At 38.8% G+C, this 21209-nt stretch overlaps 1 protein-coding gene across 1 annotated transcript in view; it reads right to left on the bottom strand.

Moving 5' to 3' along the window:
- Positions 1-21209, bottom strand: part of LOC122656149 (pre-mRNA-splicing factor ATP-dependent RNA helicase DEAH1) — a 32157-nt gene that overhangs the window by 10700 nt on the left and 248 nt on the right. The window contains exons 2-13 of the mRNA XM_043850602.1: positions 21062-21192; positions 20354-20548; positions 20171-20239; positions 17828-17914; positions 17492-17528; positions 17361-17415; positions 16939-16998; positions 16700-16771; positions 16390-16453; positions 4603-4682; positions 4373-4440; positions 4222-4279 (exon numbers count right to left, since the gene is read on the bottom strand). Of these exons, the coding sequence (XP_043706537.1) occupies positions 4222-4279; positions 4373-4440; positions 4603-4682; positions 16390-16453; positions 16700-16771; positions 16939-16998; positions 17361-17415; positions 17492-17528; positions 17828-17914; positions 20171-20239; positions 20354-20548; positions 21062-21192 (976 nt within the window). The remainder of the gene's footprint in view (positions 1-4221; positions 4280-4372; positions 4441-4602; positions 4683-16389; positions 16454-16699; positions 16772-16938; positions 16999-17360; positions 17416-17491; positions 17529-17827; positions 17915-20170; positions 20240-20353; positions 20549-21061; positions 21193-21209) is intronic.

Below are 21209 nucleotides of genomic sequence, written 5' to 3'. Positions count from 1 at the left end.
TGATTTTTGTGGTGCCTTTTAATGAGCACGTGTTGAAACTGCTCCAAATCAAACGGTAAATACATAAATTTACTCTTTTTAATACGTTTCCAAATTCTCACATCTCAAACCCTATTCTCTCTCTCTCTCTTAAAAAGTTGCTCCTGGTGTCTCCAGATAATTTATTGACTTTTGAGAATTTTAAATTAGTACCTCTCTCCTTTGTTTGTTTTTTTGGTAAACCTCTCTCCTTTGTTTTCATATGATGAATAAAGGGAATCCTGTTTGGACTTATTCTAATAATGGGTCGGTATTGTGTGTGGCAGTGTGATTTTAGGGTTTGTGTTGCCTGTTTGCTTCATCTGATGGTATTCAGGGATGAAGTGGATTATGGAGGATTAGTTTTGGATGTTGTGATAGTGGTGATTGGTTTGGTTTAAATTTAGCATAACTCTTTATATTCTTTGCTAAAGGAAAGTTGTCCAAAAGCATACAGAACAGAGTGTGATATAGTTTGAGATTTTATTTAGGGTTTATCATTGAAAAACCATAATACAAATTTACAGTGGGTAGGGTACAAACACTTAACACCATTAAAAGCCCAGGATTATGTGTAGTGAGTAGATATGGTAATAGAAAGTACTTTTTCAGACTTTTGAAAATGGAGCCATGAAAGTGTCTTTCCCATGAGCTTGTAATTTTCTTTTGGTGTTCTTTTCTTTCTTCTTTTGTTTTCCTTTTGGGCTTCTGTAAGGGTAATTGAAAGATTCTTTCTCATGAGGAGATTAGGTTAGGTTATTGTCATAGTCATAGGTGGCTGAGCCACTAAAAACCAATTTGGCTTTGAATTTTCTCATAGAGAGAGCCAAAGGCAAGTTATGTGATGAAAAATAGTTTTATTGGAAGGAAGAGGGTTTAGGACAATTTAGTTTGGACCATATCAGGAACTCACTAACTCATTACCTAATGGATGGGCAAGAAAGGGCATGCATGGATGTTGAAGTTTTGAGGGAGCAATCAGGAGTTGAAACTTCAAGCCAACCAAAAAAAGAAAAAAAAGACCAAATGGAGATTTTGACAAATTTGAGTGGTGGAAGTCTTTTGGAACACCTTCTCATCATTCACTTGTAAGTATTGGAGCATTAAATGATTCCCTAGTTCTGCTTTTTTTCAACCAGATTCCATATCTAAGAGTCCTTGGCTTGCTCCACTAGTAACTGTTGTGGGAACTGGGAAGAGAGAGTTTTTTACACTAATGTCACTATCCACATTGAAACATGCACACAAAGGCTCTGTAATTGAATAATTTGAAGCCCAGTAGTCACTACTCACTACTCACTACACATGATCCTGGGCTTTGAGTGGAGTTATCAGTTCCCACTTATTTTACTCCCCAAAAAATGTCAACCAGTTGAACTAGGATCTGAAGCATCATAATGTAATGGAAAAGTAGCCATGGATTTAAGGCGAATGATTGGTTTTTCAATAGGAGAAGATAATGTTTTTGTTTCTTGTTCATCTCTTGGGCATCTTATTTCTTTCTAATTGTATTGCTTCTTGATAGGTCTGGGTTTTGGAACTTTCTTAAAGGCGCTAGTTAAACGTCATAGAACTCTTATGTCCCTGTGAAAGCAACAAAAAAAAAAAAAAATTCAATTAAGTTACACTACATGGTTTGGTTTATGATCATCTTTCCTTTTTACCAAGGATGGGGAATCAGGGTTGAAAATGGTCCTTTGTAGAAACAAGGGCATTTGGTAGAATATCCAATGGCTTGACCTTTTATGATTGGGATTCAACTCCAACAACGAACTTCCTCTTAGATCCCTAGGCTGTTAATGCCTTTAGTAAGTTTGATTGTGTCAATTTACAGGTTTCTTATATATATATATATATATTTGGTCCCTAATTGTCTTCTTCGCGAGCATTATTAGTTTTCAATTGTTGAATTGGGTATCATTTTTTTATCTAGTTTCTCTTGCTTTGGTCCCTTGTTTTGGCTTTTTCCCCCTTCAAAATCATGCTGTTAGCTGTGGAGCCTATGCTTCCTTATTAGGTGTTGCAGATCACCCATTTGACTAGGTACTGCATAGGACTACATGTTTGCGACTCATTTGGGCTGTTCTTCACTGCAATTCTATTTTGTTCTAGAACTTTTGTTGCCTAATCGTGTTGGCTACTGTTAATCTGCTATTGTTGGGTGCTTGTAAGCAGATCATGATACTATGTTATTACAATGGTGTTTATTTTGTTCTAGCCTTTATCAGTTGTGTTGCCTTGAAATTCTAGAGACTCATGCCATCTATGCAACTGTTTGCTTGGATTGGATAACCAAATTATGTAACCAACTGAGTCGACTTGAGAATAATTGCCTATATTGATAATGTGAGCATGTTCTAAAGTCCGTTTAGAATATGCTACTGCTATTGGATGCTTCCTTATTGTAGCTTACTATAGTCTACAGTTGAATCTATAAATGTACATACTTTGATTTGTATTAACATAGGCTTTGGTTTTATAAGAGCAGCATGTATGCTTGTTTTCTACGTCACAGAACCATTTCACTTTCATTTCCAGAAACCTCTAATTCCTTGAATACTTATGCAAGGAGTGTTGCCTTTTTCCAGTTTAGTGCTTAATTTCTCTTTAATATCATTTTAATTAAATAATTTTTATTAATGATTTCCACAATCTAGCTTATCCATGGCTTATGTTTCCAACTTCCAAGTAGTCTAATCTCCCTGTCTGTGGATATGCTGAACTTGAACCTTTGACTTTATATAATTTATGATTCATATTACTGCAAAATCCTTTTATCTAGTCAGTCTTTGACGTTTAAGTGCAAAATAAAATTTTCAGATTTGGTGGGTTGTGATTCTCCCATCATTTTTTTTTCGTTTTAATATTGAGAAATTGATATTCTGATCTCTTATTTTGGCTTCTGACATTTACATCACTTTGTGTTGTTTCTGTAGCTCCGAACTTCGAATTCAAGTATCCTACTTATCCAACTTTTCCATCTTCAGTGATTTCAAGACATTAGTTTTGCTTGTGATTGCTTGTGTAGCCATACACAACTATATTAGAAAGCAAGCGGCATCGGATTGGATTTTTGAAAAAGCAATGAGGGGAACGTTCGATGATGAATGGGAAGACAGCGATAGTGATAGTGACAATGAGGATGTTGTGAATTTTGCAAATATGGTAGGTGGTACGCAACAGCAACAATGGGAAGCATATCGAAGACAAATTGCAGATAAATTAGCGAAGCTTATCAAGATTGATGATAAACAAAAAAAATATGTATTATATTTTTTTATTTTCCCTTTAACTGTTTAGAATGGTTTTGCTAAAGACTATTTTTGATGAACTTTTATTTTTAACTCTCTTCCCCCATTTGGCTACAATGTGTAAGTGCTACCAAAAGGTGTAGTTGCTCAAGTGAAACATGTTAAACCCATTTCAAGTTTTGCAGACATGTGAGACTCATCTAATCAATTACAATGATACAATCTACAAACCATAGGTGTATGCGACAAACAAAGTGATGGGTTTTCTTTTCCAATTGTGATGTGCATGATTGCTCACTCATCCATATACTTTGACACAAGTTCTCATGGTAGTGACAAAGTTATTTATCTTTGTACTTCATGATATGTGTTTGTAAAAGGTCCAATAGAAGTGGGAGAAGGGTTGGGGGATGAGGATGACCAGGAATCCTTTGTCCAAGTATGCTTTAGATTCTAATAAAAGTTTAAGGTTATATAATATATGGGAGAGGGTTCCTTGAAAGGTAGTGAGACCCCTGTATCAGCGCGTGGGCCAATGGGAGTGCTCGCGAAAGCATCAACAGGGGTGGATTTCAGCCTTTCATGGGGGCGGGGTGGTAATTTTGCGCCCATGTGACTGGGCACAACTGCCACGCTGCCTTCCAAAGTACTTTTTCCCATAATAAATTATGCACATAGGCATACCAAGCCTATTTCTAATGATATAATATATTGTACAAATAGTAACCAAACGATTATTATTTGTAGGTCATAACTCATTATCACAAATGATTTTTTAAAAATAGAAAATAAATACAAATACAAATCATACCAAAGAGAGCCTAAGTAACTGTAAACTGACTAGACCTATTTTCCATAGTCAATGGAAGTTCACAAAATGACAAATCAGTAACAGGTCAGAAATATTACAACACAAACATACAAAGGAAATACATCAACCACTAAAACTCACTGATAATCATCAGATTTTTGTTTTTTATCTTTTGAACCAAACTTCAAGGTTGCCTTTCCTGAAAGACAATGAAATTAACAGGATACAATGACCTTGACCCAGTTATTAAAAAATAAACAAAAACAAAAGAATGCTAGAAATGAGAAGTTACCAATCTGATGCTCCTCCCATGCCTCCTGCTCAGCAAATGGGTTCATCTTATCTCCTGAACTAAGGTCCCTATCACAGAAAATTGACAAACAAAAGAGAGCAGTGTTAAAACAAACAGAGGGTATCTTACAGAATATAAAGTTCATAACCGCCTCCTCATTCCTAAGAGGACTCTAGATGAAGCACGGGGTGCCTAGATAAGTGGGTTTGTAACTCCCAAGGCCAACTGACCTATAACGCTGTAGAGCTGCAGAAAACCTCTTCTCCTGATTTACACCACCTTCTTGATCATAGGCTTCAGGCATCCGGTACTGCACTTTAAAAGTCACAGAATAGTACACCCATAATTAATTTAAAACTTTGGTAGAACCATGACAACAGAAACTGTTGAATGACAAGAAAAGCACAGACATAAAACAATATAACCAACAAATACCCTTTATATAGTTTTGCATCCTTCCTCTCATTAGAAGGAGAATCCAATTTGATGCTCTTTTTTCTTTTTAATCAAAAGGTTCAGATTTGTTAAAACTAGGGAAGCAGGGAACTCAGAGGGCAGACCTCGATGCAACAGTAAGGTTGCTCCATTGCGACCTAGTGGTCACGGGTTCAAGTCGGGAAACAGCCTCTCCGTGAAGCGGGTGTAAGACTGCATACATTATGACCCTCCCCAGACCCGCAGTAGCGGGAGCCTTGTGCATGGTGTACACCCTTTTTTTGGGAAGCAGGGAACTCACAACACAAAACAATTCGATATGAGACTCTTGAGAAACAATATACTAGGTTTACTAATAAATATTCCTTTCCCATCCACCATTTTAAGTTAGGGGTTTAACGGCTTAACGCAAATCCACACTAAATTAAAAAATGATAACTCCCAACTCAAAAGGTTAAGTATAAATAGATAAGCAGGATTGAATGCGGACCTCAGCGCAACAGTAAGGTTGCTCCATTGCGACCTAGTGGTCCCGGAGTCAAGTTGGGAAACAGCCTCTCCCCGAAGCAGGTGTAAGGCTGCATACATTATGACACTCCTAGACCCCGCAGTGGTGGAAGCCTCATGCATCATGCACTAGGTATGCCCTTTAGATAAGCAGGATTGATCACTCATTCACTAGTTGAACCCCAGAAAGAACAACCTGATTGAGGGTTGTTGATGTATACATTGACGCAGCCCTTCCCTAATCGTTAGAGCATTTAAGTGAAACGGTAGCTAACATGGTATCAGAGCAGGGAGGTCGAGTGTTCGACTCCTGGGATGTACATCGGAAGAGTTTTCCCGACATTTCCTCTCCTACAGTAAAGCCCTCTTATCTTAAGCATATTGTTCTCTCATGTGCCAACATTGGAGAATGTCTAATTGGAGTCTCTAGACGAGGGTATGGATGCTAGCACAGGTTTGTACAACTGTTTTTTAAACACTACACCATTAGAGGAATCTAAAGAAAATCCTTCTCATATAAGCATATTGTTATCTCAGGCGCCAAAGTTAGAGAATGTCTTATTGGAGTTCTCTAGACCTTGTTATGCTTGCTAGAATGGATTAGTGTAGAGTACAACAACAAAAACAACAAGACGTGGAAGCCAAGAACCCTACAAGGGACTAATCAGTGGGATAAGAACCCAAACATGGAGATTGTGCATATGGCTTTTTTTATTTTTGATTGGTATGACTAGTGGCGGAGCCTCATGCACTGGGTACGTCCTTTGATTGGTGTGACTAGTGAGGCCTTTGAAGACAAAGCAAGAGACAATTCTAGAATTGGCTATGATATTAGTTCACCTCTTCTCAACTGGTCATCAACTTCTCAACTCAACTCAACTCAGCCTTATCCCAACTAAATAGGGTAGGCTACATGGATACTTTTTCTCCAATCAGCTCTGTTCAAAGCCATACTTATTACAAGTCCTAAATTATGCACGTCTTTCCTCACCACTTCTCCTAAAGTCATTTTAGGCCTACCCCTGGCTCTTTTAGCTCCTTCAATCTGAATCAAATCACTCGTCATTACTGGAGCCTCAATGGCCTCCGTTGCACATATCTATGCCTCCTCAAATGACTCTTTCATAACTTATCATGTAATAGAGCTACTCCTGAATTAGCTCTAATTTGTTCATTCCTTATTTTATCTTTTCTAGTTTACCACTCAACCATCTCAACATCCTCATTTCAGTTACAATAAGTTTGTTTATATGTTGGTTCTTCACTGCTCCACATTCAGCTCCATGCCATGGTTCAAAAACTCGCCGATATTTCAAATAAATTTTGCTAATTTTGAGGCCACCGAGACGAAATGCAAGAAGAATCAAAGGAACGACTTATATTCAGTCCAAATTTCGTTCACCGAAATTTCAACCTTAGTGTCGTATCATTTCAGCGATACTACTTTTGGGTGTTATATAAAATACACTGCTTCGCAAATTTTTCAGAACTCATGAGTCTCGACTGTTTCACTTGTGGGAAGGAGAAAACCCTTTCTCTTTTTGGATTTTAAACCTGTTTTTTTTTTTCTTGGATTTTTGTCATCTCACCTCGATACACTGCTGGAATAAACTGTTGGGGGTTGCCACATCACTCCAACGACATTGTTTGCTTCATATTGATGAAGATTTGGCCATATTCAACAGTTCCAGGTAATAAACTTCTTCCCAAAATGATTTTTTTGAAAAAAAATATGATAAATAACTGAAAGTTGGTGATGAAGTTTTTATATATCTGACACCGGAGCACGGTGTCAAATTTTTTTCTATATATATATACACACACACACACACACACATTATTCTGGTTTCAAAAAATGGAATTTTCTACAACAAAAATGTGAAAAAATTAGGGTTAATATCAACTAGATGGGGCCCAATTTATATATGTTTAGACACCGTTGGCCGATCTACGGCCTCACGGAGTCGCTTCTTTTCTACCAGTAAATATTTATTTTTAATTTTAGAAAGTAACAAAAATATTTTGTTTTGTTTTGAAAAACAAAGAAACATGATGAAAGTATTCAGCGTGTTTTGATTCTTTTGAAGCACATATGAAGCTTGTTATGTTGTAGCACATTTGCTTTTGTTGAATTAGGCCAATATTTGATTCAAGAGAGTTATGAAAAATTATTTTTAATTAAGAGAAAAATATAGGGGTTAGGGAAAAAATAATAAGTAGCTACATAATTGTTCTAGTGGTCTCAGTTGATGTGCCTCAGTTAATAACGGCTCGTTTTCTTCATGCAACAGTCCAGTGGCGAGATAATGTGTTGGAATATGTACTCCGGAATACCGTGGGGGTATTCTGGTCTTTTTGGGGTAATTTTATTCTTCTTATATTATTTTGGTATTCCTAGTTATAATGGGAATTCCTAATAGGAATAGGTAAGGGGGTTAGTCCTATTTTGATTAAGAGTCATTCTTACTTTGATTAAGAGTAAGTTTCATTCCTAATTAGACTAGGAATAAGGTGTAATTCTGTTTACTATAAATAAAGGGGCTGGGTGATCAATTATGACACTCAAGCATTCAAGCATTACAACTTCCATCTTCTCTTCCTCATCTTTTCTTCTCTCTCAAGTTACTGTTTACAAGTCCTAGGTTTTCTACATAGTATCAGAGCTAGGCAACTAGTGACTGGTTCTCTCCAAGATTGCCGTTTTGAGAGTCGTTTAGGGTTTCGTGTTTTTAGAAAGAAACCCTAGTTCATCGAAGAAGAAGAAGAAGAAGAACTAGGGTTTCTTACATTGAGTTGCTGATTTGATTTGCTCAGGTTCTGATCTGCCTTTTTGGAGATCTATTTTCTGCAGTGTTTTTTTTTAATCGATTGTTGTTCTGTTTGAAGATTCCTTGGAGATCGATCAAAGTTATTATTGGGAATAGCTCTTTTTCCTGGCCAGTTTCAGATCTGGTTCTTGTTTGCCACTGTTTTTATTCGAGGAGTTTTATTCCTTGTTGGGTATATGATACGCTGCCGCTACTACGATACCACTGCTACTGCCAGATTCAGTTGCAGGTTTTTTTTTTCTCCATCTTGCAGGGGTTTCCAATCTGGTTTTTTGAAGAACAGACATCGATTTGCTGAATTGATCTGTTGGAACTTTTGTTTTTGCTGCTTCCCCAACTCTTTCCTACTTTGCCGTACCGTCGGTTCGAAGACGAAGGTTTCTCGGTTCGACTAGATCCTCTCCTCCTGAGAAGCAAGTGAACAGAGAAGATGTTGTTCTTCGATTTCTGGTTTCCAGGGTTGATTATTGCTGTGGGAAATTTTATTTGGATCGATTCATCAATTGTCGCTGCTGTTGTTTACTTCGATTGCTATCGAAGGTTTGTTTGTGGAATTAAATTTTGGTTTGCTGTTGAATCGATTTGATGTTGTGGTTGCTATCGGTTGATCTTGTTCGATTGCTGAAAGTTCTTCGTTTGCTGGCGGTTCCCCGATCTAGTTTGGATCGATTACTGCTAGGATTGAAGACGTGGTTGAGAATAAGACTAACTAGTTTCCTGCTGGGCTGGTTACGGTGTTTACTGCTCTGGTTGTATGGTGTTTGCAGCAGCTGTGGTTTTCCTCTGCCCTTTGGACTACTTCTCTTCCTTGCGAGATTTTGCAGGGTTGCCGCTGCATCCACGACTACCGCCCCTAGTTTCATGAAGGTGATGATGGGGTCTCGAGGTTATTGATTTGGGCAGATCCTTTTTTCTGCCTTTGCTGGTTTCGTCCTGAGCTTGAAACCGTGGTTGCGTGAAGGTTTCAATCTCCCTGGTTTCTCTGTCGTAAGGTTGAAGACAACCTTCGTAAGTTGGTTTATTTAAAAACCTTATTTTATGAGTTCCAATAATACCCTTGTCTTTGTCTCTTATTCTCTTTTATCCATGTTTTACATTCCTTTCCTAGTTTACCCTTTCTACTAGGGAATTAAATTATTTTCCAAATCTATTCCCTTGCTTCGTTATTTTCCAATAACCCCTTGAAAATTTTGGTTATTTACCAAATTGCCACCCTCCATAGCCATTCACGAAATTTTGGTTATTTTACTCATTGCATCCCATTGCTTTTTGTTTACCAAAAAGCCCTTGCAAAATTCTGATTATTTACGGAACTGCCATTACTTTTTCATCCATTCCCCTATTTGCCTACCCAATTGACCTTGAAAATTCTGGTTTATTACCAGTTTGCCCTTTGGCTTGGATTGTAACTCAAAGTGGATTTCCACCAAATTACACCCATGCCATCCTTTTTCCAACTCCATTCCATTTCAATAATTCCCTTCATATCCCATACCTTTGGTATTTACCCATAACACCTTTGGAAACTTCTGGTAAAACTTCAAGTCCCCTCCAATTGCTGTCTCTGTTGGAACGGGACTGAAGACGTCGATCACCTATTTTTCACTTGCCCTTTTGCCTCCTCCATATGGACCCGAGTTCTTCGCCATTGCTGGCCTGGTCGGCGCACTCCTCTTCCTCTCAGTAGGGAATGGATTTGGATCGACATGACATACGGAGGGAAGTCGATTTGCGACTCGGCTGGCAAGATCGCCTTCTGTGCCACTATCTCCCACATTTGGATGGAACGAAACCTCAGAAGATGGACATCCAACTCCCGCTCCTTAGACATGATTTGGAAGGCCATCTTTTTTTATGTTTCATCTAAAGTTAGATCCCTCCCCCTCAAGGATGTTAAGGATTCCCCAAGGAACAGGCTCATTGTTGTCTCCTGGGGTCTCCCTTCTTCCATTTTGAGCCCTAACTAGTCCCTAGTTTCGGCTTTTTTGCCCTTGGGCTTGTATATTCCTTCTTTTTTCTTCGTAATATATTTTTATTCATCCAAAAAAAAAAAAACTTCTGGTAAAATACAATTTTACCATTCCTTCCTTTTTAATTACCCGTAGCACTTTGAGAAAATTCTGGAATATTATGTTTTTGCCCTATCTTTTACATTATCTCTGTTATGTCCACGTGTACTACACGTGAGGGGGGAATTATGTACAGTACACCTGCAGACATTGTAGAAGCAGAACTTGCAGGAACACTTGGTGCAAAGCATAGAAGATCAGAGTTTTCACCATTGCCAATGGGTACCTACTTTGTTATTGGGTTGAGTTTGCCGTAAGGAGGAGATTGAAGTATTGAAGAGTATTGAAGATATTTATTTGAGGACTTTCAGTTGGGTTGATACAGTATTTTTTCCGCTGCCTGATTCAGTTTGTTTTCGTTGCTTGCTGCTCTAGTTATTTCACTTCAAGATTCTAAGTCACTATGACAATCTGAGATTCATCACTGGATAGCTATTGAAGATCGTTGAAAGCTGCCTTTTTTGGAAGATATTCCAGTCCCGGTTTGCTGATCATGTCTGTCCAAGTTTTGAAGATCTATTTTTTCAAGTTCTTGAAGGTTTATTTGGGAGCTGCATTCATATGTCAAGCTGGATTCTGCTGCACCTTAGTTTTTTTCCCATTTTTTTCAAGTTGGGCATTAGTACCTTGTATGCGCCAACTTGAGGGGGATTGTTAGCATTATTTGGAGTTCTTTTTTCTTTAGTTCAAGCTGGATCTTCTTTCTTTACTTATTTGTATAATCCAGCTTGAGGGGGAGTGTTGAAATATGTACTCCGGAATACCGTGGGGGTATTCTAGTCTTTTTGGGATAATTTTATTCTTCTTATATTATTTTGGTATTCCTAGTTATAATGGGAATTCCTAATAGGAATAGGTAAGGGGGTTAGTCCTATTTTGATTAGGAGTCATTCCTACTTTGATTAGGAGTAAGTTTCATTCTTAATTAGACTAGGAATAAGGTGTAATTCTGTTTACTATAAATAAAGGGGCTGGGTGATCGTTTATGACACTCAAGCATTCAAGCATTACAACTTCCATCTTCTCTTCCTCATCTTTTCTTCTCTCTCAAGTTACTATTTACAGGTCCTAGGTTTTCTACAGATTGCCTATGGAAGAGATGGCGACAGGGGAGACATAGCATGGAGGCATGGAGTGACAATTGGAGGCAACAAGAGAAAAAACAATGCAATTACTGTAGTAAGAAGATCATGGGAGGTGGGGCCACGAGACTGAAATAACATTTGACTAGGAATGCTAAAGATGTGGCCACATGTCCTATGGTTCCTATGGAGATTTCTAAGGCCATTGCTAAACACATGAGGGGAGGGCACTAGAAGAAGGAATAAAAGGAGAAGGCGAGGGTGCAATTTGAGGAGAGAGTTCTAGCAACCGAGCAAGGACAGGGGGATGACAGCGTTCATGATGATGACCCTGTGTATGTTTGTATTTATATTAGTGAAAATAATATCAGGGACAAGTATAACCCTGATATAACAACTATTACAAATAAGCCCTTAACTAAACAACTGAATACCCAAAATACCGCCAGTGGTTATACTAAACAGAATAAATACTTTCTTAACAATTATGTAATATAATCCTAATGGAAGCATAGCAGATTGAGAAGGAAATGTTAAAATAATATAAGTACTTCCCATTATCCTTTTTTTTAATGAGAAGTTAACATTTTTCAGAGCACAAATAACAAAATGGAAAGTATGAAAACAGTAGTTCTTCCCTGCCATGGTTGAGACTCTCCAATTTTACCTTATCTCTTCTGAGATAGGTGTATGAGAAGTTAAGGGCCGAGACCTTCGAATCAATACGCATTACGACATATGATCAGTTTTTGTCCAAAACAGACCGGGTGGGTCGTTTGGTATTATTGGGGGGCATTTCTGTACTTTTTTGGGTTAGGGATTTTCTATCAAGTGCCCTTATCTCTTATGAGAGGTGTGGATGAGATGGTGAGGGTCGAGACCTTCGAATCGATGGAGCAGGATAGACACAGAGATTCTAAGGGAGGAGCTGGTCTATCTAGAGCAGGAGGTGGTGGTAGTGGTAATGGATTTGCAAAGCCACAGTCACAAGGGAGGAGGCAGGTTGAGTTTCCAATGAGGAGATCACAAAGTACGAGGGCAGCTCCAGTACCACCACTGGATGAGGACCCCGTACTACAACAGGATCCCAGCATTTACAGGAAAAAAGGGCACAAGCAGCGTAAATTGACGCACATGTGGAGTGATGTGAAAGGGAGAGTTGGGGAGGTTATGTCTAAGTGGTTGTTATTCCATAGCATCCCAACAAACGCTACTAGAGGGCCTTACTATTAGACTATGCCAGATATGGTGGTTAAGGCTGGCCCAGGGGTCAAAGGCCAACTGCCTACAAGGTGATGAATGTGTATTTGCCCCAGCAGAAACAAGAGCTTCAGGAGTATATAGATGGCATGAAGGGGATGTAGGAGAATTGTGGCATGACAATCATGTGTGATAATTAGACTAGGCCCACGAGAAAGCCCATCAAGTTCATGGTTTATTGTAACAGGATGAAAGTATTCTTTAAATCTATGGATGCATCCAAGCAGACAAAGGATGCAAAATACATTTATAGGTTGCCGAAGGATGTGGCCCAGGAGGTGGGAGAGAAGAATGTTGTCCGGGTTGTGACGAACAACAGAAGCAACTTCAAGAAGTTTAGTGAGAAGTTGACAGTAGGTATCGGCTCTTCTGGACCCCTTGTGCAGCCCACTGCATTGACCGTATGTTGAAGGACATGGGAAGTTAAATGGGTACAAAGTGTGGTTGAGAGAGCAAGATAGGTGAGCGCATTTGTCTACAACCATGGGTTTGCACTACAACTTTTGGGGGAGAAATATGGTGGGGACTTGGTCAGATCCGAAGTCATTAGATTCGCCACAAACTAAATTGCACTAAAGAGATTTGAGGCAAAGTAGGTCGGCCTCAGATCTATGTTTGCATCTTAGGAGTGGTTTGGGTGAAGGGAGTCGAGTTCCCCTAGTAGCAAGGCACCACAATCTACCATTGCGTGTAAAGAGTTATGGCAAAACCTGAAGAAGGTGGTGAGAATTTTGGAGAGTTTTAAAGCCAATGGTCAAGGAATTGAGGTTGGGGGACTTTGCTCTCAAGCCCCATAATGCCACACTTGTATGTTGTTGTGGACATGATGAAGGAGCACATGCCAGTAGGGCCTTCCTTCCTCAAGATTATCAAGGATCATTGGGAGCTTCTCCACTCCATAAGGCTTGTAAGTATTTTTTCTAATGTACCTAATTCACATTACATTTTATAATCTATAAAATATATTGCTATACATTGACAATATCTATATGTCAATTTTCAGCATACTATCTAAACAAGTATCAATAATAACCATAAACTTGGGATGAATCCGGATCTTATAGAAGCAGTGAAGCAAGTGGTTGCCTAGTTGGAGCCAAATAGTGTAATACTAATGAGGTGAGTTCATTAGGAATATATTAAGTAATTACTCCAAATGGTATTGGTTGCTAACATTACCAATTTTCCAAATCGGAATAGATTAGAGCTTTCAGGGATGCCTTGGGCAGTTTTGGATCCCCCACCGCAGTAGCAGGCCGGGCAAATACTGATGTTGGTATTCAATTCCTCAATCTTATTCTCTCTCTTACATCTGTATTAAGACTTGTGAAATGCAAATAACATGTCTTATTGCCGTAATGCAGCTAAATGGTGGGTGTTGTATGGGGGTGATGCTGTGACACACGAGAATTGAGGAGAATAATAATCAAGGTGCTCCCCCAGACATGTTCAACATCTGGCTGTGAGCGAAACTGGAGTATGTTTCGCTCATCCACTCCAAGAGGCAGAACAGATTGGGTTCCCATTGTTTGGCAAACTTGGCGTATGTGCACTACAATATGACTGCAGATTTAGCACGTACGCATGGGTATGAAGAAAAACAGGGACCAAATAGAGCTCGCTGACATTTTCAAGGTGGAGTCAGAAGAGGAGGATCCGATGGTGAAGTGGGTGAAGGATAGAGGTGAGCCTGTGATGGATCAGGCTAGGGGTAGGGCCGGTAGGCCTGACCCCCATATAGCCAATTAGATGGGTGCCTATGTGGATGAATATATGGCTTCAGAGGGTCGGATACACTCACAGACACCCTGACCATTCGAGCCCGCACCTGGCAAGGATGATGCCCTGACTGGTCCCATTCCAGTGTCCACATTCGCAAACCGTCATTGTCTGCTCATGGAGATGATGGTGGCGACAACAATGATGGTGGTGGGGGTGGTGATGGGGATGACAGGTAGGGGATGAGCAGGATGCGGCTCCATAGCCGATTCGATTCACTGGGGAGACCCAGTTTGATCACACCACACAAGATATGGAATCCATTCTCCTCACGTACAGGATACACAAGAGGGCCTCATCTCCGGTTCCAACCAGATGAGCAAGCTGATTGTAGTAGAATGGACATCGACGTGGATAGCTTGTCTAGCACTCTTGAAGGATTTAGTATAGGGGACAGCACTAGACGTGGGCAGTGGCATGCCCCATCCCCTGCCGCAGAAAGCACTGGGTCGGAGTTCAATACGTATGACCCCGTGTTTGGTGGTTTCACGGGCGTTTGGTAAATATCTTCTTCACCTGTTCCTAGTGCTCATAAGCATAATGCCTACTTAGTGCTCTCACAGACTGGATCGTCCTTTGTGGACAACATCTTCTCCTACCTGGCCCATCAGTCATACACGCCGGCGACACCATCAAGTCACAGCGGTCAAATGGCTGGTTTTTCACAGTATGGTGACCTATTCCCTAGGATAGGTTACTTCATGTATGTAAAAGAAACCATTTATAGGGCAGTTGTGAAGGACTTGAGGACTTCAACTGTTTCTTCCGGCACACTATGACGTGGCCTGCATTTGTCATACAGTCGAAGGAAAATTGGCATCGCCACCATCGGTCCATGAATGCGCTCGATGCTCCATGTAACTCTTTTTGGTATCAGCCATTATTGTAAGGACTTGGGACATGAGAGGGCACACTATGACATGTACTTTGTAGTTTCTACTATTTCATAATTAATCAATATTATGTTTCTTCATTCATGGTGCATAATTTACTTGTTTTACTTGCCTTTTATGTCTTCTAGTACTAAAACAATGTGTAGAATGGACAATATTACACAAGGTATACAATAGGGTTCAGCCGTATACTAGTAGCCACCAAGGGTGCAAATCAAAACCACTACTTTGTGTGACTTTTTTGCAAATAAAGGTTTATATATGTTTTTATATAGGCTAAAATAATGTTTCCCTGAAAAATCAGAGCTTAATATGGCCGTTTAACCCCCAAAATGACCAACCGAAACATACTAGCAAAAAATGCACTGTCGGCGAAATTTCTCCCATTTCAGTATTTATTTCGGTCATTTTGGTCTGCCCGAAATACAAGTTTTTAAACCTTGCTTCATACATCATTGCTGACCTAAAGATTTTCTTGGAAGTAATAGAAATTCCTCGAGTCCAGACTGGAGGTCCTTGTTCTTTAACTGAGTTTTATTATGTATATGGTGTATGTTGATAAACAAATGGTGCAATAAATCAAAAATGTACTTCATGCATATATTTTTTTCCATTGTAGGGTATTATACTACTTTATTGCTGAATAAAAACATGATTAGGGAGTTAATTTTCCATCATAAATTTGCATGCTGACTTTTGTTTCTTTTTTCTTTTTTTCGTCGGAGGGGGTCTGTTTATTTTTCCCCTTCCTGTGTGATCAAATGCACTTTTTTTTCTTCCACCCCTCAATACATTTTCTCATTATGGAGTAAAAAAGGTCAAGTCCTTTATCATCTTTGGATCAGACCAATTAAAAGTTTCCCCATTCTAGCTCAGCTGATGTCCTTGTCTCTGTCAATTGAAAACAGAAATGGAGAGTTCTTATCTCGACAATTGTTGCATTCATTCACAATCAACCAGCATATAACACTCTCAAGAATAAGTATTACTAATAATTACAATGAGCACATTCACATCAAACGTACAATCGGAAAAGTAGTATTACCAATGAATAGTTGCCTATTTGAAATTTTGAATGATTGCAAACGGCAAAGAATTGTCCAGAAGTTTATAGGAACAGAATCGGACTTCATAATAAACAAAACAGTAACAAAAGTTCATTACCTCAGTATAACTATCCAGATCTTCAGACCGCTTCTTCACAAGCTCAAGAATTTCTTTCTTATACCTGCACATTAAAAAGCCATCCAGGTTTATCATTAACATTAATCCAAAACCTAAATCTGCCAGTATAAGAGAATGGACTAAGCCCTTGCAGCAACATTACAGTGTAAGATGAACTATTTCTCTTTTAACAGGAAGCATAGGAAGGGCTGGATGATTGACTTTAGCTTCCAACATACTAAGTCATACTCTCTATGATCAGCTTAAACCCTCTTAAAAGGTGCAGATACAAATGAGATAAATTAATTACCTTAGCTCACGATGTTCTGCCTCTGTTAGTTTGACACCTTCAAAGAGATACTGCTCATCTTCTATTTCATCACTGATATTGAGAATACATGGTAGGATATCAGAAAAAAAAAGTGATCAATTTAATAATAAAATTTCAGGTCAAATACACATTAAAATAAGGTTGAATCCTCAGTATACAGACAGCAACTAAGTTTCATATAAAGCGCAACTGTGAAATGAAGTATTCTTTCACCACACCTGATCTCCTCCAGCTTTTTTTGCTCTCTTTTCTTTAAGTATTCTTGTCTCGAGACTTTTCTGCAATTGAAATAATTAAATTTAACTCAATGGACTTGAAACAAAGCTACCAAGGCAAAGTTAGTCAATGCAACAAGGAGAACTACACCAAACCAGACAGGAAATCCAAAACAAAAAAAACGTAAGCTTTCCTGAACATATTTTCTTTGCTCCCAAAATTTTGATTTCTTACCAAGTTCTTCATCAACTCAGACAACAAACTGAATCATCCTCAATTTAGCAGGGTCAAACTCCCCACCCAAAAAAAAAGTCATTATCAAGTCTACTTAGTTTTTTAGACGGTGGTGCATGTGTGCAAAGGCAAACATAAAACCAATTTTCATATATGAATCAGAACCGGAGGAGTAGAAAAATGACAAGACCTCAGAGTTGCAGTATCGTCTTCCTCTAAGGCTTTAGATCTCCGAATTGCCTCCTCTGAAGATGTGACACTATGCATCAGATAAGAGCACAAATCTGAAGGAAACATTTAATTCAATATCGAAGTTCATACCTTCCTCCTTCCGAGATAATTTTGGCGGCTCTGCCAACTGTGAATACAAATTACAAAAGTCAATTCCACAGAAATTCTCAAATTGACATACCACTTTAAGAATCTTAAAATTCAACATGGACACACACATGGAAGGGGGAGAGAGAGAACTTCCCAAAGGCAGGAACACAAGACCATGAAAAAAAAATGAGTCAAAACAGAGACTGGAAGAGAGTGAAGAGAATTGCTTTGGTCATTTTGAATTGCCAACAACTGTTATTACAATGAAGAGAATTGGCATATGGACCATCGATTTTCACCATTGTGTCCACAACAACATCAAATTTCACCATGTACCTTTCGTGTCGCTGCTGCATCTCTTTCTCTTATGTTCCTCTCTAGTTGTACCCGCTCTTCCTGATCACGTAACCTTGCTTCCTCTGCCTGTATGAATAAAGAGGCAATCCAACATTGAGAATTGAAAAAAGAATATTTCTGTTCCTAGTAGAATCTGTAGAATGACCTGATACTGGGGGTTTTTCCTTGGGTAATTAAAATGTGATTAATGGACATTGTGCCCGGGGGTTTTTCCCATGTATTTTTCTTCATAATTACTACTACATCAATAGACTTTTCTGTTACAAATCAAAACAGAAAGCATAGCCACATGAACACATGTCACTGTACAGCATGAGGCATATTGACATACAAAAGCAGCAAGGGACAACTACAAATCTCTTCTTACATTATCCTGGCTAAACAAGAAATTGAGTACATATTCAGGAAAATATTACAGGATTAGTACTAGCATATCATTCAGCCGTTGTATCTCCGCCTTGTCATGTAATAGACTGAATATAAAGTCGCAGATTATTACAGCATCCTAACATGCTAAAGTAACAGAATTAATGCACTAAGTTTACATACAATCTACTGTCCTTGAATTAACATTTCAAATTTTTCGCATCAATTAGTTTATGGACAATGTCCTTTAAAAGGCTCCGTTAGGATAAGATAATCTTCAAGGTCCTCACTAAGGCTATCACAGCTCCTCCTCCTCCTTTCACCTTGCCAGTGGTGACCAGGTTCATGCCACAACTCAGAGTGGAATTTAGGTTTCAGGTTGATTTTGCCAGAGGGAACAAGAAGAAGACAACACAGGAAAGGCCGGGAGATTTAGCCAGAGAGGAAAGGAAAAAGAATCTAGAGGAAGAATTTGTTAAAATTCTCAGACCTCAAAAGATTGGATTGTCACAATAAAGCTGAGACAACAAAATAAATGCATTATAGACCATTGCAAGTGGGATGCAACTGCTGATTGCGGAAAGATGAGCTCTAGCAATTTTTAAAGGTGATGCAACAAATATAATGGAATTGAAGAAGAATACAACAGAGAAACTGTGGCACTATGCTCAGCTCACTAAGCCCACTGGGAAGGTGGCTTCCCAACTGGATATTCTTTTCCAGTGGATGCCAAGAAGTGCCAATGAAACTGAAGATGAATCAGCAATGCAAGGGGTTGTGAGACCAAGACTTTGGTTTGGGGATGATATTCCTTTGTCAGCAGTAATGCAATCATTTTCTTAAGTCGTGCTTTTGGGCTTCGGCCTTGTTGGTAGGATTATATCCCTACGCATCACTATGTACTCACTCCTCTCTACCAGTTTCTCTTTTTAAAAATAAATTGTTAATTATCCCAAAAAATGACCATCAAGATAAGCTATTCTTAATGAGCTGTTAAGGAAACTTCCACCCTTCATTCATTTATTTTATGTTTATTTTTGTACTGGGAGGCAGAGTTGATGTGGCAACATCTAAAAGAGGAAATTTTCAAGTTTGATCAAAGGAAAAGGGATTGCAGCTCTATATTTCACTCGGTCCTTAATGAAATATGCCCATTTCAGGAGTAATACTATATGTTTTGAAGAGAATGAATCATGCCATGTGTGAAAGACCATCACAGGCTCTAGAAATGGGATCTGTTAAAGAAACTCAAAACGTTATTGCATAGCACCAATTTCTTTAAGGATAGTTGGGGTTTAGTACCTCCAAATCCCAGAACATTGCCTCAATCAAAGCTCGTTGTGTTAGTGGCAAAGAGATATATACACCTCCTGGAGGTCAGCTGAATACCGATCCACCGAGCTCCATCTAAATGAGTGATACCAACCCCCCCCCCCCCTTTGTGTATTTAAGTCTGGTATCTCCATATAAAGTTTCCTGAACTTCAAAGATTATTTATTATTGTTGCTTGACACTTGATCAACTGTTGCTTAGACTGTGGGAAGGAATTCTGAAAGTGCAGTTAAGCAGAGTCCAATTATCTGTTTGGCCTAAGTAAGTACATTAAATTCTCCCGAATATCTAAGTTTCAGAGAAAACCAACTTCCACTAAGCTCTCTGGATCAGTTAACGATAAGTTAATAACTTCTGAATCATCAGCTGAATTCTAGGCTTTCTTATAGACTATGCTCTAACAATTATAATTCGGTTGTTGCTTGAAGTATCCAAATGTCCCATAACATTAGGACTGGTATATCTACATGACCACAATACACAGGGAGGGCACCTAGAATGAAAAACAGGAGCACATCATTGAAATACAAAATATAAATATATATATATATATATGCATATTTATGCCGCCTCCCCCACCCCCAAAAAAATAATAATAATAAAATAAAATAAAAAATAAGGTACCTCTAAGTCGTCTTCAACTTCAGAGGTGCGCGACCGGACACGCCTATCTTTTTCTTCTCGTCTGACAGCCTGAAATTTGATATATAGTGAAAGCAAAAGCAAGTCATTAGCGTAAAGTTAAAATATCACGTTATGCTTCAAAACAAAAATTGAATTTTAGCAATACATAATGTGACACTATGCCTCATCTTCATCGTCTTGATATTTAGTTTTCTTCCGAAAACGCTTTTGATGGGAATCTGCTTTATTTGATTGAGAAGAGATTTTGTCACCACCACGATTATCGTCATCGTCTTCGTCGTCATCAGCATCCAAGATCGTGTAACTCTTCTGCTTCCTTACCAACATAGCTGCTTCTTTTTCTTGTTTCTGGTAATTCTGGTCCACGAGTAAAAGTGTAAAACATCCAAAATAGAAAAATACAATAAACAAACTATAAAGAGAAAGTGCAAACTTAGTATGGAATGTTTCCCCAGATTTGTGAGGCCTAGTTATTTTCTAGATCCTTGCTTATCTTCAAGAATCCACACGAAAGTAGCAGATTCTGGGATTTTCTGATCACCCTCTGGGATCAAGACAAGAACCCAAGAATTTAAGAAGCACTGGCTGATCCTAATATTAGATTCCAGAGTCAAGTTGGAAGAATCCACCCAAGGCAATGCTTAACCATCCAATTCTAATTACAGCCTATAACTACCAGAAGAGAACCATCCAAACATGGCAGGAGACAGCCAGCTTGCATAAATGGATAATCATATTGTCAGAAAAGATGATGCAATCATGATCTGTTTGGACCAAAGGGCAAAGGTGGAACCAGCAACAGCAGAATAATAACCTTTATTTGTTACCCCTAAAACATGGATGTCACAAGAACTCCATTTTTTAACTTACATTCAAACCAGATGCTTTACGCGGAACTCTAGAAAATATTTCTTCCGCAAACACTCTGGTCTCAGTTGATGAAGACAAACCAAACTCAACAAGCTTGCCCACAACATCAGCAGGTGAAGAAGCTTGCTTAGCTGAAAAACCATTAACA

Source organism: Telopea speciosissima, chromosome 3 (genome assembly GCF_018873765.1).
Source record: "Telopea speciosissima isolate NSW1024214 ecotype Mountain lineage chromosome 3, Tspe_v1, whole genome shotgun sequence".
Classification (NCBI taxonomy): domain Eukaryota; kingdom Viridiplantae; phylum Streptophyta; class Magnoliopsida; order Proteales; family Proteaceae; genus Telopea; species Telopea speciosissima.
This window is presented reverse-complemented; position numbering and strand designations above follow the sequence as displayed.